The 18,198-nt window shown below is 41.6% G+C and overlaps 1 protein-coding gene across 1 annotated transcript; it reads left to right on the top strand.

Moving 5' to 3' along the window:
- The first annotated feature begins 1,127 nt into the window (after positions 1-1,127).
- Positions 1,128-5,059, top strand: LOC124274902 (60S ribosomal protein L28-like). Its single transcript, XM_046710271.1, is given in 5 exon segments — positions 1,128-1,155; positions 2,276-2,328; positions 2,330-2,399; positions 4,449-4,567; positions 4,943-5,059. Coding segments are annotated over 5 exon segments (387 nt in total).
- Positions 5,060-18,198: the final 13,139 nt, after the last annotated feature.

Below are 18,198 nucleotides of genomic sequence, written 5' to 3'. Positions count from 1 at the left end.
ACAGAATTTCTAACTGTGATATAGATATGTCGTTGTCACAGACAAAACTCAATGTCGGTTTTATTGACACCTATGTGTCTGCCCGCCTGTCTGCTAATGACAATATTCAATACACAACTTCGATCACTGACCACATGCAATTTGAACTTAACACCTATCAGGCTATACACCATAAACAAACGCATTGATTTATGGCCTGAGTTCAGTCTCTTTCACATTATGTAATTACACAGACAGGCAGGTGTGATACTTGTACACACGACATGTTATGATGATGTCTGTTGATTGAAAAATGTTATACACAAAAATGAGCATGTATTTACAAAACCAACATCATCTCTATATATACACACACAATGAGCCGCGGAGGGCATCTGCAAATGAACCAGCCGTTACACTTGAGTGCACACCCACCCGCTTCTGACTGGGTTCGGTATCCCGCCGCTTCGCTTTCTAGGAAGTAAACCCAAGTACACAATATTGCACTTTTGATTTGTGATTGTACACTTATTATTTTGTTTATATGTTTTTCATAATCATGAATAAGTGATAATTGTGTTTAAATTGTTTGATATTTTGGTTGCATATGACCTTTAAACAACTTTTTATCCTAAGTTGAATAAAATTCTGAGATTTAAATGTTCAGTTGGCAAGGTAAAATTATGAGGATTTGCAATCTTAATTTCACTCTATTTGATTTACTTTTTTTTAAAAGTGAAATTCATCAGTAATGCTTTTCACTGCAAACAGACTATAATGTTGCATGGATGGTTAAGCAAACTATAGAAAGCTTTCACCAGGCATGTTTTGCAAGCACCCAAACAACATCCTGTGTTAATAGAGGGTGTGGGGTAGCCTTAGTGGTTAAAGCGTCAGCTGGCCGCCACACCGAAGACCTGGTTCAACTCCCCACATGGGAACAATGTGTGAAGCCCATTTCTGGTGTTCCCCGCCATGATATTTCTGGAATATTGTTAAAGCAGCGAGAACCACACTCACTCACTCTGTTGATAGGCAGACTAGTCTTCAACAACCCATGCTTGTAAAGGGCAACTGACAGGATTAGGTGAGCAGGCTCTCCAACTTGATTGAAGAAACAATGGAGATTTAGCTATGAAACCTGAACTATGAACCTTGGCAGACAAATTGGGAAGAGTTAGTTATTTTGTGAAACATTTATGTTAACAGACATTTTAGTTTACAGTTCATTCCATTGAGTAATGCTAAAAGTTTTAAACACAGATTTGTACCTATTCCACTTTATTCAGCCTGTTATCAGTGAAATAGAACTCTTTTTGCCAAGCCACAAGAAGTTATATATTACTTTCATGATATTATCCTAGGCATTGATTCACAGATAGACAGGGAAATATTTTCTTCTAACCATGCTGGGTATAATGTGTGGAGCCCTTTTCTGCGTGTCCCCACGGATGTTGCTGGAATATTGCTAAAAGCGGGCGAAAACAAAATCTCAGTCCATCAGTCAGTGTTCTAACCATGCTGATGTTGCTGACATGTTGTGGACTGGGGCCAAACCAGGTCGCCTGGAGCACATGTAGATAGATCCCTGCAAGTCCATGAAGTAAATGTAGACTGTTATATTGGTAATTTGTCTGTTTCAGCTGACCATCGCCGCCGCCACAATGTCGGCCTTCACCTACAGTGGATGATCATCAGGAACAACTCCTCCTTCTGCTGAAGAGACCCAGACTCACCATCAGCACGGTACACTTGCACTCTAACAGTATACAGGGTGGAAATAACTTTAACAGTGCTAGTGTACTCCGCACAGTGGCACATGTAAAATCACTCTGCCCCTGATAATTTTTCCACTATACCCAACCGCTTTCTTTGTTGATTTTTAAATAAAAGAACATAATTAACATTGGAAAGTCAACTGGACACCGGGTATAGTAGTGATATACAAATTTGCTTGCCAGACGTCCAACAGTCCAGTGTTTTTTCTGTCGGGCAAGCAAATTTGTAAATGGGTTATTTCCACCCCTGAGTATACCGAGATAAAGTAAACCTCCTGTGTAGGAATATACAGATTCTGAGCAGCTGGTGTTTCTGGTAAGACGCCACTAAATAGGTCGCCTTGTCAGGCAGTGTGATTTCAGTGGGTTGTTTCACAAAGTCGAAAATTTTGGGCCAAATGGAACTTGTCATTGTAGCAATTGAGTCCGATCTTAATATCAGCTTATAGCTGAATTTTGCTGAATGGGGCACTTTAACCAAAAAATATTTCTGCTACATGGGGTTTTTCTTATTGCAGGAAAAAACAACTTGAAGGGTATCAACTCCTTCCGCTACAATGGTCTGATCCGCGAAGAAGACTCTTGGTGTGGAGCCAGCAAAGGACGGAAAGGGCGCTGTCTTGGTCACCAGAAATTCAACTGGTCAGTGGTGGTTTGTGTTACATCTGCATATTATCAGAATTCATGGATTGTAAACTCTACTCAATGGTCAGGTTCTGAGGTTAAGCAATCTTAACATTTTCAAAGTTATCATGCAAAACAAGAAAACGTGATGAACATAATGAAATGAAATTGCCAGAAAGTAAATGGCACTTGTACTTGACAGTCTATGTTCAACCTCAAATTAAATACAGTAATAAGTATTGAAATTTTACCAAACAAATTAACACATGAAGATCCGGGTTAGAATTCGCCTTTAGTAACCCATGCTTGTAGTAAGAGGTGACTGAGGGAATTAGGTGATCACGCCACGACTTTGGTTGACACATCATTGTATCCTATTTGCGAGATTGATGCCTCATAATGTTGATCACTGGATTGTCTAGCCCAGACTTGATTGTTTACAGACTGCCGCCATAAAGCTGAAATATTGCTGAATGCGGTGTTGAACAGCAATCACTCAGTCTTATCGGCTGGAGAGAGTGGTGTACTAGCATCTTTGTGGTGATTCCTGGTTAGAATGGATCACTGTCCATTACTACACTTGTCGTAAGGGTCATTGTTCCATCTTCAAATGGGGGAGACTGCCTCCGTGGTGTAGTGGTTAGAGCCTCCGCCCGGAGAGCGGAAGGTCGTGGGTTCGATCCTCGACCGCCATACCAAAAGACGCTAAAATATGGTAATTTGTTGGTTCTGCCTGGCACTCAGCATTACTGGGGTACAACAAGGACTGGTCAGCCTCGAGTCAGTATAATGTGTCTGAGGGGATATCATGCTTCACCGCGCGGTATCTCAGTGGGCTAACACTATAAAACCAGCTTAAGTCTGGGCTAGTACAAGCAGCCAAGACATACACATACACGCATGCATGTCGCCATATGAGCTAAATATTCTCACGCACGCACGCTAAACCCACTTTCACTTCACTTCACTTCACTTCACTTCAAATGGGGGCTGCAGTAGCCTAGAGGTTAAAGCATACCGCCATGTCGAAGATCCCACATGGGTACAATGTGAAGTCCCATTTCTGGTGTCCCCAATCTTGATGGAATATTGCTAAAAGCAGCGAAAAAGCAAAACTAGCTCATTTTCGAATGGATTAGTAAGAACATCCTACTAAAGTGTAGCTACCTACTGGCTCTTACTTGTCAATGAAGCTAGTGTTGTTTCACATGCAGGTAGCAAAAGTGCTGTAAGTCACCATGGTGATCTGCCTTCAGTTGTTGGCAATCTCTACCCCGCTTTCATATTGTATTGGACCCAGGAAGGTCGGGTTAGAATGAATCTTCAGTAACCCATGCTTCTAATAGCCGCATTAACGGAACCGGGTGGTAGTCAGGCTTGCTGGCTTGGCTGACACATGTCATCGGTCTCCCAATTACAAATCGATGCTCATGCTGTTGATCACTGGATTTTCTGGTCCAGACTGATTATTTACAGACCACGCCATATATAGCTGGAATATTGCTGAGTGTATGTGAAACTAACCTCACTCACTCGTATTGTTGTAGTTTAGAATTATTGTTTTATGATAGCATAGCTAGTTTTAAGTCTAAGTCTGTGATAATCGTGAGTCGAAAGTTATTTTACAGGGTGAAACAGCACGCTTTTACCACAGCACGATATGCTATGAAGCCTTCGCTTTGGCCCGTCGTATATGAGATATAATCATAATGCAGAAAATTGACATTCAACAAGAGCTAAACCTTATAGGAATACATAGGTTATAACAAAATGATTTGATTTTTTAGACATTTTAGAAAAAGGTTTGAAAAGGTTAATAAAATGATGGTACAAAAGCCAAAACAACGACATTTTTGGATTGCATTATTGTATACCAAACCGGAAGGCAAAATACCACAGTATACCATTTCACCCCTATATTTTACTGTCCTCTATCAGCAGGCATTAATATAGTATAATTTTGTTTTATTTATATACAACTTTCACCGTCCATGATATGCTGAAATAATGCCGTATGTGACTTCAATTTTAACTCACTCACTCACTCACTCACTGTTTCACTTCCAGGAGGCCGCAAACCCAACAAATCCTTCACTCGTGTTGAACTGAAGCGTGATCCCCGCCGGACGTTCGCTACTATCAGGAAGACCATCAGGAGAAACAAGTACAGGAAAGACTTGAAGATGGTAACTAACCAGGATTATAGGCTTGAAATTGAAAGAATTGGTTCTCAGGCAATTGCTTTGTAAAATGATGTAGGCAGGAGATGGGGTGTTTTTCAACTTTGGGAAAGCCTCCCAGCTGAAAAATTCCTTAATAAGTATGATACTGGTGACTTTATCCCTTCATCCAATTTGAAACAGTTTGCAGTGGTCCCAATGTAACTCTTCAGGCAAGAAGATTTCATACAGTTGTAATTCACAAAACTGATCTTGATCTTATCCAATGTATCCCTCGCGGACCAGTGAACAAGCTATGTCACCACCGCCAAATGTTAGAGTGGTTTTACATAGTAGCAGGACAATCTCAGCAGAAACTGAGTGGGTGTTTTCATGTTGTAGGCTGCAGTAAGCGGCGAAGCTGGCTTCATCCGGAGCCAGAAGCCAATTGTTGTCAAGAAGGCCGGATCGGCAAGAGGGATTAAAACAAACAAGAAAAAAAATTGTAAATACAGATAATAAACTGTCTGGGTGAATCCAAGTTTTTGTGTTGTGTGTTTTCGAAACATCTGTTGTACTTTAGTAAGATGTGCTGCAGTAAGATGCTTTATTGTCCCATGCGATATATGGTTGGTTTGGATTCTCCACACTTTCAATCTTTTTTACAAATATGTTCTTTTTGATTGTTTCAAGACCTGGCACTTTGGAAAGTTTAAAACAATTTTTAATGAAGTTTTAAAGATACATGCATCATTATGTCACCCTCCATCACCTCAGTGGGCTGTGGGGTAGCCTAGTGGTTAAAGTGTTCTCGTCATTACCAAGGCCTGGGTTCGATTCCCACATGGGTTCAACTCTGTAGCCCATTTCTGTGTCAACCACCGTGATATTGCTGGAATATTGCTAAAAAACGGCTGCAAAAAACCATACTCAGTCAGGTCAACGTCCATCATCTCAGTACCATTTCCACATCTGTTAATCTGTGATGGACCAATGAGGAAGTATTGCAAGCCTGACTCCTCGACTCGCTAAACCTCTTATTTTAATAATTTTATTGAAAATTGTATTTGTCTGTCAAGAGCAATATATAATATGGCCTAATTGTTTTGAATAATTAGGAAATGTTAACAGCAGAATGAAACTTAGTAGAGTGTTATTTTAATGAATGCAAGACATGTGAAGCAGTTGGTAACTCAGTGTCTTGAAAGATATCTTTAGAAATGCAATGTGGTGTTTTCAAAAGTATCAATACTGGATCATTAAAGCATTCCTCTTCACACAGAAGATTACATTCTCAACATGTCCAATATGTGAAGCTACATTCTAGTCTGCCTGTTGCCAAAAGTGGCATAAACAACACAATTGACTATTGAATGGCACATGCTCAAAAACAAGGGTACTTTCTTTCCCTTTCATTTCTGAGGGGAGCGGGTCCCAAATTGGTTAAAGTGTTCACTAGTTGCACCGAAGACCAAGGTGGATTCCCAACATGAGTACATTATTGGTATGCCCACCGTGACAGTGCTTGAATATTGCTAAAAGCCGTGTAAAACCAAACTCGCCAGTTCCTGATGTTAATGAGTTGTGTGAAGTATTCGCCCATTATGGGAATGCCCATGTTACTGGTCCAAGCAAATCATGACTTAGGGCCTTCCTCCCAAAATCACAAATACCAAACTCAATCACTCTATATGAAAACAAACCCATACATTTATGACTGTTCTTGACATCTATTTTGCAATTTAGATTTCACGCGCAAGCGAATGTATTTTCTTCATGGAGACAACCGTTTTTACATCACAGTTGCGCTTTATTCTCATCAAACCAAATGAAGCGCAGTAAAATCTCTTTGTATGTGCGGAAGGTTCTGTGACAAGAGTAAATAAGAAAATATGTTTGACAAGCATACCATAAGGTGGTGAGATAAAAAGAAACACGATTTTAAGGATAACAACTTTCTTTGTTACATCGTTCGTCGGGGGTGGGGGGCAATTTTGTATCTAAGCATATAGAAATTTATGCTTAAAATTTATGTCGAGTGGCGTGTCATTGATTTTGTACATGACATGCAGTGGGGAGGGTGACTCATACTGTGTACCTAAATGTTAGAAGGATCATTCACATTGTACATACTCAATAAAATTAGGTGTGTGAGTTTAGTGGTATATGCTCACGAGTGCCCACGAGGTGAAGATTCCATGAGGTGGCGATTCCCAAGTTGAAACTAAAAAGTGCTCGGAATCAGTTCGTTAACATGTAAGTGTAAACCACGAACAAAACAACAAGGAGATGAGGCGAGATTAACCCATTTTGTTTACGGGAGGTAGGGGATCATCAAATTTTTCAAATTTGTACACATGTACTGCGGATGGGGTGGGGAGGCTTGAAATAATTTGTTGATTTTATACACGCCACGCGGGATGGAAGGGGTGGGGTGGGGGGAGACTTTCTTTGTACGTACATTATATGGGGGGTCATTTACAGTGTACATGCTTCTCTATTAAAACAGTCATCAACCCCCTAGCAATAAATTATGAACGGTCCCTATAATATCTATACTACGTTTCCGTAGATATATTATTCAATGATGAAACAACACTTTTTTTTTTTTTTTTTTTTTTTTTTTTTCAATGAAACAACACTTGTTAGGCTTTTCAGTATATGCTATTCGTTAGTGAATATTCTTTATCAACTTGACAAATTAGTTTCTTATGTATGGCATAATTCTGCCTTCTAACGCCCCATGTACATGACACAGAGAAACACTTGTTATTTGGTAAAAGATGAAAACTGTCGCACTAACCTATGTTCCTCATAGGTGAAACAAATCTATCACCTTGTTCACATAATCAAGAAAAACACATAGAAACATGTAGAAACGTGTCGTTGAGGGTCCGTAGAGATGCGTTTAGACGAGCTGGCATATGTTTTCTATTTTCTCTTAGATCTGAACTATTTCTATTAAACCCAACAGTTCGCCTACTGTTGTTCTTTAGGTCCACGGTGTCGATTTGTAGGTATGGAATGTACGTTGGCGATTACGGGGTTTCCATTCTGCATAGCCTCGTTTACCATTCGCTGATAGATCGCGCAAAGTTTCTCCCTGGTTGGGGGCGAGATCATCTCTGCATTACCAATGATTTTTTCTTTTTTATTCATTAAATTATTGAATATATTGAAACAGTCCCATTATTTTGAGTAAGTGAGTATGTTTTATGCCGCTTTTAGCAATATTCCAGTAATATCAGGCCGGGGACACCAGAAATGGGCTCCACACATTGTACCTATGTTAGAATCAAACCAGGATCCTCTGTGTGACACGCCAACGCTTTAACCACTAGGCTAGCACAATAATAATACACACACACACACACACACATCATCATCATCATCATTCACTTTGAAGTCGTCTAAATCACTGCCAAATTTTGAAGTGAATCGGATAAAAATGCAAATTAATATGCAACAGGCCAACACTTGTACACAGTAAGTTGGACCATCTTTGGAGACGGAAGGAGTGGTACAAAGGTAACAGTGTCGCAATCACATAATATACTCATAGAATGATTGAATGATGAAAGCACAAGTGTTCCTTTATTCTTTTCCAGGTTTCTTCACAAGGTATGTATTGCAGTGTGAGTAAAATTCCGGAAATACATAAAGGAACACTTGTACTTTCATGTGTTCCCTTACTTTTTTCTATGAGTATATGTTACGATCAATGTCAATCAAGAAAGATTAGTGTACAAAATATATCATTCTTAATATGAAAAATGTGATACTGTCACATAGGACTGTACCCGATGGCTAGCACTGTAATTAAGGCGGTAACATAAGGTGTTTTGTGGTATTGCTTGATTGTTTCAATAGCCACGGAAGCATACGTAAAATGTCAGCGTGCGCACAAAGTGTCGGTCAGGACAGGACTTAGCTCATCATTACTGTAGACGGGATGGAGTTATATGTATATTTAAAAATATACGTTATATTTTTAATATATTTTTTTCACATAAATCGATGTTAAGTTCATTAGTAAACCAAAGGTAGACCATATTCAAAATATTATCACCGCTTTTTCTCCAGCCGATTCAAGCTGGAGATTATTACAGGGGCGTAGCTTGCTAGATGTACGGAATGCTACTCGTGAACATATTTTTATTACCCACGCGGTGAACGAACAGATAGTGAGATACAAGACTCGCGTGACACCTGTGTGGCGTGCAGGGTTCACACGTGGTGTCCGGGTTTGACTCATATTGGAGCGCTTTGACTGGATGACAATGGATAACCAGGTCACATTCTAATTCATAAATGTTACGAGAGTTCATTCATATTTTCACAACTTTAACTGCCAACATATCTCTAGAAAAAACGAGATTATTACAAACATAAAAACCCTGTCTTTATTTGAAACCCCCATCTTCTGTGCCCCTGTCCATGCTGCATCAATTAACCTTAACCTCTCCAACAATCCCTGCACCAAAAAGACGAAACATAACGTGTCTGCACCGGCCGGCACAACTGCTGATAAACTCACCAAGTGGCGAAAGGTTTCAAGCTCTTTTCTTACAGTTCAAACCTATCGTTATCTATCCTTTATATTTCATTCTTTGCCATTATAATTTCCTCACTGATTTTACAATCCATATATATTTTTTCAACGCAAGGCATATGGTCGTACGTGTCCACTTTTTGATTAATCTTTAATCGATTGGATGGGTTTTCAGTGCTAATATAGGGAATAATATATTTGACCAGCTGAAGCATACATGGTACCTGTATGTTAGGATCATAAGAGTGGTTATACACATATATAGATCAATATGTACGTGTATCATCTGATCCACTCCGTCTCCGCCAGAGGGGCAGAAAGACTGGGATCGTGTGAATTTTGCTCACACCTGCCTTGACCACCCGATCTTCATTCTGGTAGGGTGAAGGAGAAGCACGCCAGACAGGGACACGTTGAGAGCTGGGAACATCCCACAGGTTCAGAATGCAAGAAAATGGGCATGCCACTGACCACCCTAGTTTGGTTGTTTTGGTTTGGGTTGGTTGTTGTTTAACGCCGCACTCAGCAATATTCCAGCTATATGACGGTGGTCTGTAAATAATTGAGTCTGGACCAGACAATCCAGTGATCAACAGCATGAGCATCGACCTATGCAATTGGGATACGATGACATGTGTCAACCAAGTTAGCGAACCTGACCACCCGATCACGTTAGTCGCCTCTTACGACAAGCATGGGTTGCTGAAGACCAAGATGGAGATTCGGGTTCAGTGATTGCGAACCATACCATACATAATCATAATAACACCCAGTGACCTAGATTGGACGTGATGTAGGCGGAATATTAGTCAATGTGACGTTAATTTCATGCGTGCTGTGAGTATAATGTGCTTAGTTTGTTTGGGTCTTATTCGACACTATGCTTCAAGAACACAACACGATTAACGATAGTCGTACCAAAACTACTATTTATTAAATGGACCAGGTAATATCAACACAGAATACACTACTACTCCATAACTATATTTTCTTTCATGTTATAAATACAAATACAAATATACCTTATTTTGTTAAACACAGAAGGGGAGGTCTACAATTATGAAAGGGCCTTGGAATGCTGTCCTCAGTTCGAGGCTGACTCGCAAAGCAATGGCCAGTTTGCAACTGGGTACCGAATGGATAGCGATATGATAAAGGGTTGATCTTCGCCTTAATGTTATATACTACCCATCAAAAGTTTAGACTCACCTAAAGCACTCACTATATGTTAAGCATATATATGGTTACATCGAAGATTACTTTCTTCACTAACTTGGCGGAACCAACTGCAAACTTTATGCAGATGCATGCATCTAATTGCTGAAAAGCATGTGCAAATATCGTGCATGTGAACTGCGTTTAGTGTAAAGCTTTGTGAAGAATTCTCCAATTTCCACTGAGGTTCATCATTTATTGAACCTATGACAATAACGTTTTGAACGTTACGAATTTGTTTTACAACGCATCAGTTCATGTGTAAACAGTACCTTTAAACAGTATGGAATATTTTGCAAAATCTAGTTCAGAACAGTTGGCTGAAGTACGTGGCTATATTTACACTGGTGAGTCTAAACTTTTGATGGGTAGTATACATCATTGGATAAGACGTTGTTCCTACCAGGTACCCCTGGGCGGCTAGTCCTCAGTGTCTGCACCTGCACCAACAGTGTCTGAAGCGAAAACAGACCCAAGTATTGGCACCATCGGAGCACCTGAGTAGTTTATTTTCTCAGAAAATCGCTTTAGTCCAGAGATACTATCAGCCTTCTGTAAAACCCGCTTGAAAACTTCGCAGACGTACAGTAGGTGGGAAAGTGTGTAAACCCTTCGCGGGAGTGAGAGTCGTAACACTTCCCGTTTCTGCAACCCTTCCGCCAAAGTAGTTCCTTGTTTATAGCTGTAGTGTACACCTTTAACGCCGCCCTCGACGTATAAAGCGCAGTTGAGAGCTCTTGCTGGGTAATCGGCAGGTGAGATGTGCGATAAGGCTTTCTCTGCATCTACATGTACAGCACACCCAACAGGTTCAATAATAGGAACATTTGCCTCTTCAAAATCTCGCCGAACTCTCGCGTGATAGCTACTCTGTAACGCAAGTAGTCCTCGTCAATGACCTCTTGCAGGCCAACAGCAATGGCGTCAAGGTCTCTTCCGGCAAGACCACCGTACTCGGGAGACCCTTCTGACCACAGCATCTCGTACGTGAATTTATCAAATAGCGCCTTGTCGTCCGTTGCAAAGAAACCCCCCGTATTTGCCAATCCATCCTTCTTTGCCGAAACGAAACAACCATTAACACAAGAAAACATCTCAGCGACGATTTCCGGTATTGGTTTATTTTGAAGCCCTGGTTCACTTTCCTTAATGAAGAATGCATTCTCAGCAAACCGACATCCATCCATGAACACGGGTATACCTCTTGAAGAACATAGCTGCTGCAGGCGCTTTAAATTGCCCATGGAAACAGGCTGCCCAGCGCGCTCGTTGTTCGTCACTGTGATGACGACGATCGTTACGTCATCAAGAATGTTGTTGAGTTGTTCACAGTCAATGTTGCCACCGAATGTGTTTCCACGTGACTCTTTGCAAGGTATCTCGATGCATTTCCCACCCTGTCGTGTTATGTTGTGTTCCGTGGTGAAGAACAAGCCGTTACTCGCCACCACGGAACCCGCCTTTAAGACTAAACGGAAGAGAAGGGACTCCGCGGCCCTGCCTTGATGGACTGGTATCACGTATCGGAACCTCGTGATAGTCTGTACAGACGTCTTAAACCGTTCAAAGCTGGTTGAGTTTTTTGTAACTTTCGTCAGCTCCCATCATGGCTGCCCACTGGTTCTGGCTCATTGCGCATGTCCCGGAATCTGTACACAGGTCCATGATCACGTGACGAGCCTGGAGACAGAAGGGCTCAAACCCAGCTGCCGTGAGATGCCTGACACGCTCTTCTCGTGTGACCTTTGGTAGAGGTTCCACTACCTTTATCTTGAACGGTTCCATCTTTAAACAGAAGAGCATGTTAGTGATAATAAAGCATGTTATGTATTTATGTCGAAATCTGAGGTTATGTGAAAGGGGCGTAGTATCCCGTTAACGATTATTTCGCTTTAAATATACGCGCACGGGTGTGCATGGGTGCTTGTGCTTGTCAGTATTTACCCTGCTTTTGTAGTCGTAACCTAGTGATACAATTTCACATCTTGGACAAGACACTCAGATCCACAGCTGTAAAATGGGTACCCGTGAGGATGTGCTGGCAACGTGAGTGTTTAGTTCATTGCAGCTAACAGGCAGCATGGCTATATGGTCCCCAGGGGAGTTGAAAACGTATCAAAAAGTACATTGTGTCCTATGACCGGGGATAGTGGTTTACGTAGCGACGTGAGCAGGCAATGCGTCTGAATATGGGCGCCATATAAGCGGACTATTACTGTTACTATCTTAACATGGATAACCTAAGCACAGCAGACCGCTCGTTGGGTAACAACAAGTGTCATCTGGTAACGGAGAATGTGAGGGTAACACTCAGACATAGATAATCTAAAGAGGTGAGGTGAGGTGAGGTGAGGTGAGGTGAGGTGAAAATGGGTTTAACCTCGTACTTGAGAATATTTCGCTCATATGACGACGTGTATGCGTGTGTATGTGTAGGTGCGGCTGCTGTACTAGCCCAGACTTAAGCTGGTTTTATAGTGCTAGCCCACTGAGATACCATGCCGCAGTGAAGCATGAATACCCAACTCAGACACATTATACTGACTCCGGGCCGACCAGTCCTTGTTGTACCCATTAATGCCGAGCGCCAGGCAGGGACCAACAAGTACCATATTTTAACGTATTTTGGTATGACGTGGTCGGGGAACCAACCCGCGACCTCCCCGCTCTCCGGGCGGACGCTCTAACCACTACACCACGGAGGCGGTTGATAATCTAAAGATAGTAATTGAGTGACTGAGTAGGTATTTTCGCCGCTTTTAGCAACATTACAGCAATATCGCGACGGGGAACAGCAGAAATGTGTTCCACATATTCTACCTATGTGGGGAATCGTGCCTTCGGCGTGGCGAGCCAACACGTTAACTACTTGGCTACCCCACCGCCCCTTGAAGACAGTAAGTGGAGAAATGGTCGTGTGTATGTTCAGAATACAAGGTTGATTAGGATAGAATAACGATGAACGGGAAAATACGATGCATGTGTAAACATTTGAACGTGAAATCAAGGAAGAGTGAATGAGAGAGTTTAGTTTTACGCCGCTAGTGGCAATATTTCAGCAATATCACGGCGGAAATAAGGGAGAAGCCAGATGGGGCAGGGTCTGTATATGACACAGAATGCAAAGATACTGGCAAACAAGGATAAGGTGAGCACGGACCTGACAATTGACCGGTATTAGCATGTGTGAGTGCCGCCCATTGGCGTTCCCATTGTGAGCGAAGGGGCCCAAGGTTGTCCGCGATCAAGTGTAGTGCGACTTGCTACACTGATTTTAGTCTTATGAGCAAGGCGTGTGCAGCTACGCGCGGAATCAATTTCATCGTCATGTAATGCACGTACACTAGCCCACATGTGCGCTACCTTTCACAAACCAAACGGGTTTGCTCATTGCCGCGAACCGCCGGTCAAACTTATCCTTGTTTTCCACTTCCTACTGACATTAGTGTAATTAGACGAGTATATGTGAGATTAAAAAACAACATACAGACATACAAAATGGAAACCTGAGAATGGACTACGTACAGTCAGGTATGGATGTCTCTCCATGTCCTCGCCAGCAAATCAGGAGACAGTCGTACGGGCGGAGACCTGAACGTGATCTGAATTAGCCTGTGTTGATAAAAATACAACCCTTGATATCCAGTGAGCTGCACATGATCAGCGTGCACTATGAGATGTCACGTCACCGTGTTATCTTCACGGAGTACTTACAAACATGGATTTTTGTTTAAATTGAACACCGTTGTCTTATATACGTCAACACTTAGACGGGCAATCTGCTATCTTATGTATCAACAACACAACCCTGCCGAGTGGGTAATGTCAGGGGTTAACACGCGTCTACCTTGTATCTATATACATGGAACTAATATACAATTAAGCACCACATAATATATATATGTCATCATGATGTAGCTATCGGTGATGATGATATGTCAATGATACCATTGTTTACTGGTACATTTCAGTTAATGAAAAACAACTTTGAAAGGGTTCGCCAAAACGCAGCCCACATGCATATGAAGCGTGCTATCTACTCTCATCATGAAAAGCAGTATCTCTGCCTGTTTGTTCAAGGGTATAAAACATGTGAACATGACAACCGCTTCATCCATACACGTTAACATGGCGTGGAGAGGACTTTCATTGGGGCTGAGATGGCAGATAGTGGGTATCCATGCAGCTGGCATGCCATTCAGGACCACCGGGGTAACCTTGGTTCCTGCCATCCTTCTATCAGTAGATCTGTCCGGAAACACCAACAAACAGATGCGGTCAAGGACCGACCAAGGCCGGTGCATCCCAGGAACATGACTCCAGCTGAACATCTGGCTCGTTACGTTCGCGCGGGCACTGGGTTGAAGCAACTCTGGGAGATGTTTGTCAACCAAGGCCGTGCGTAACCGTCTCAAGACTCTTGGATTGAGGTCTCGAGAGGGTGATCAGGCATCCAACTCTGACTCATGAACATCAAAGGTGTTTTGCTGGAAGACGCTGAAATCATCGGACCTGGAGACGGATCCATTGGTCAGACGAACGCAGGTCATTGCTTCATGTTACGGATGATCGTCTGAGAGTTTGGAGTCGCATTAGCATTGTGAATGTGCTTAGGAACATTCATCCTCCTGTTCCCTTTGTTGGAGCTTCAGTTGTGGTGTGGGGGTGTGTCTCCCATGACTGTAAGTTGACATTAAGGACTGAACGGGGAAGAACTATGGCCAGCGCTACATCACGGGTATTCTTGATCATATTATTGTGCCTCGTTGTGATAACCACCCATTGGCTACCCGCCTCATATTGATGGACGACAGCGCTAGGCCACATAGGCTGGTGGGGAGTTCCTGTGGAGTATTTTGAGACTCTCCCTTGTCCTGCAAGGAGCCCTGAACTGTACCTAATTGAGCTCGTCTGAGACATTCTTGGTCGTCATTTGCAGGGAAGAGTGCCGCATGTACAAAATGTGGGTGAACTGGAGGCAGAATGACATAAGGAGTGACGTCGTTTGCCTCGGGAACGTATTCGCAGGCTCACTGGTGGCACGAGGTGGAGGCTGTATTCCAAGAACCAAGGACGTGGCCTTTACAGACAGCGAAATATCATCATGTGTTGTGCCAGGATAATACGTGTTCAATGAACTACTTTTCTACAAAATCAACAGTGTTGGCATTTCTCACGTACAGAGCACAAAAATTAACATATTGCCTACATCTCTTGGCTTTTCTGTAGTCAACTCTTCAATCTTCCATCAAATAATGAGGCATTACTGCCCTACAGACACACATTCAGGATAACAACTTAAGTATTTCGCGAGAGCGACGTTGTTATCCATGAAGTTTGTCTTTATTGTACTTCCCAACTTCTAAAATGCCACTCAAAGAAACTACTGCCCTTCTTGAAGTATGAAAGTTCTGACACCTTTCTGTTCATATCACTATTCTGAAACGGGGTGCTTAATTAAGAACCATGTGTATGATTTCAACTGTTCTTATTTACGAGTGAGACCCGTTAAGATCCGGGCTAGTATTGCCCTTCAGCAACCCATGCTTGTCGTTAGAGGCGACTAACGGGATCAGGTGGTCAGGCTCACTGACTTGGTTGACACATGTCATCGGTTCCTAATTGCGTAGATCAATACTCATGCTGTTTATCACTTGAGTGTCTGGTCCAGACTCGATTATTTACAGACTGCATCCATATGGTTATCTCCCAATTGACAGACACCCAATTGACAGACACTGAACTAGAAGGTTAATTAGGGTAACACCTACGGGTATAATGGAACAGTCCACTGTCTTGTGGGTAGAGCAGGGTGAGCCTGAAACAGGTTCGTTACTGAGAAGTTTGATTGTGGGTAAATAGAACTTTGTTGTGATTAAATGATAAATGATTTCTCTTCTCAAAATTGATTTTACTATCAATTACTATCGAATATGAAAACAGGTTTGTCACTGAGAGGTTTGATTGTGTTTATTGATAGAAAAGCCCCCTCCCAATAATAGCATATGTACAACAGAAGTTAACTGAGAAACGTTTTGTTGGAGAGATATAGATATGTACATATTTGAAAAGATTCTGATTTGCAGTGAATGAGACACCTGCATTGCAATGTAAGATACGATTAATACCAATCAGTGTTCTAATTTTAACAATACTTTCTAAAGATTGTAACATGTTATGTCTTTGTATAGTATACAATGGGCATTCAAGGACTGACTGACTGACTGAGTTTGGTTTTACGCCGCTTTTAGCAATATTACAGCAACATCACGGCGGGGGACACCAGAAATAGGCTTAACACATTGTGCCCATGTGGGGATTCGAACCCGGGTCTTCGGCGTGACGAGCCAACGCTTTAACCATTAGGCTACCCCGCCGCCCCTGCATTCAAGGAAGTAATGAAAAACATTCTCACATCCATGTCCACATTGACATGATGTGTCATATTTTAAATATATTCTAAATAAGTCATAATTAAGTACACTCGTCATATATATATATATATATATATCTTAATATTGTGTGCAAAACATATAACAACTTCTTTATTCCATATAAATAATATTTAGGTTCACATTTGTCTTTATTTGATTTATATGATACAACAGTGTCGCAATTTCTAATAGCCAAGCTGATGTTTTCAACATGATGATGCCGACTCCCGTTAGACTAGAAGGTTAAACCGAAATGTTTATGAAAATAAACTGTTTTTATATTGCAGCAATAAAAAAATCAAATCTTTTCGTCGATCTTTCGAAACAAATAATATAGCTTCAGTTTGTTCCTGTGGTTTTTGTGGACTATTCCATTATGATGTGTAGGTAACAGGTAGTAGATAATCTGTTGTTGTTTTGCGAACTGGCTGTCTGCGTAATGGGAGGACACCATCCATATAGCTGGAATATTGTGCGGCGTAAAACTAAACTCACTCACCCTTAACGAGTGGCTAACGCCACCATCAAGAGGAACTTATTTAAACGATTAATGATTAGAACCATGAATTGTACGCGTGCTTTTTTTAGATCAGCTACTTTTTGCTGACACTCCTTTCACTCATGATGTTGAGTTAGATATCAGAAACATCTATAGAAACTGCCGATCAATGTTCAACAAAAACTGACTATGTGGGTCGTATTACTTACATAAAAAAATATTGATCGTGCCCTGTAGATGCCTTGATTATGTGTGTATGTTTGCTATCAGTGAATGAGTTTAGTTTTACGCCGCTTTTAGGAACATTATGTTAACACAAGAAATGGGTTTCACATTTTGTATCCATGTGGGGAATCGAACCCGGGGTTGAGCGAACGTTTTAACCACAAGGCTACCCCATCGCCCCTGTTTGCTATTTGGATTTCAACAAATGGTAAACTCCTGCCTCTGGTTTTTCAGCTGCCATGTTGTGATAGAACTGATTCACACGGCTGCATCTCGACGTGTCAGCTGTGTGTGGTAATCAAGGTACGTGACGTGCATCACTCGGGTAAGAATTCTATCCTTGTGTAATTCACTCACCAATCTACCCTAGATGGAATTTATTGATGTAGCATTATGAGTGTACACGCTGTGTTTTCTACCATGAAATGCTTATATGAACGTATAATGTGTTAAATATATGACATATCACGTATGTGTCAATTGGTCCATTTCTCGGACGTTAGCATACGTTAAATAGACGTGATGATATTCAGGGCGTGCAGGAAAGCACAAGCGTCTGGAGAGAGGTCAGGAATTGAAATAAAGTAATCCCGCCCTTTAACAGAATATTAAATTTGTAACATACCCTTTCTTATTGTGGTGGCTGATATTGTTTCTTGGAAAGTGCCATTGAAGTCCTGAAGATCAAAGAAGCCGCTGATCTCAAACCAAAGCGTTCTACGCACGTGCCACA

This window comes from Haliotis rubra, unplaced genomic scaffold (assembly GCF_003918875.1).
Source record: "Haliotis rubra isolate DU_JTF1 unplaced genomic scaffold, ASM391887v1 Scf1955, whole genome shotgun sequence".
Lineage (NCBI taxonomy): Eukaryota > Metazoa > Mollusca > Gastropoda > Lepetellida > Haliotidae > Haliotis > Haliotis rubra.
The sequence above is the reverse complement of the archived record's forward strand: the minus strand, read 5'-3'. Positions and strand labels throughout refer to the sequence as shown.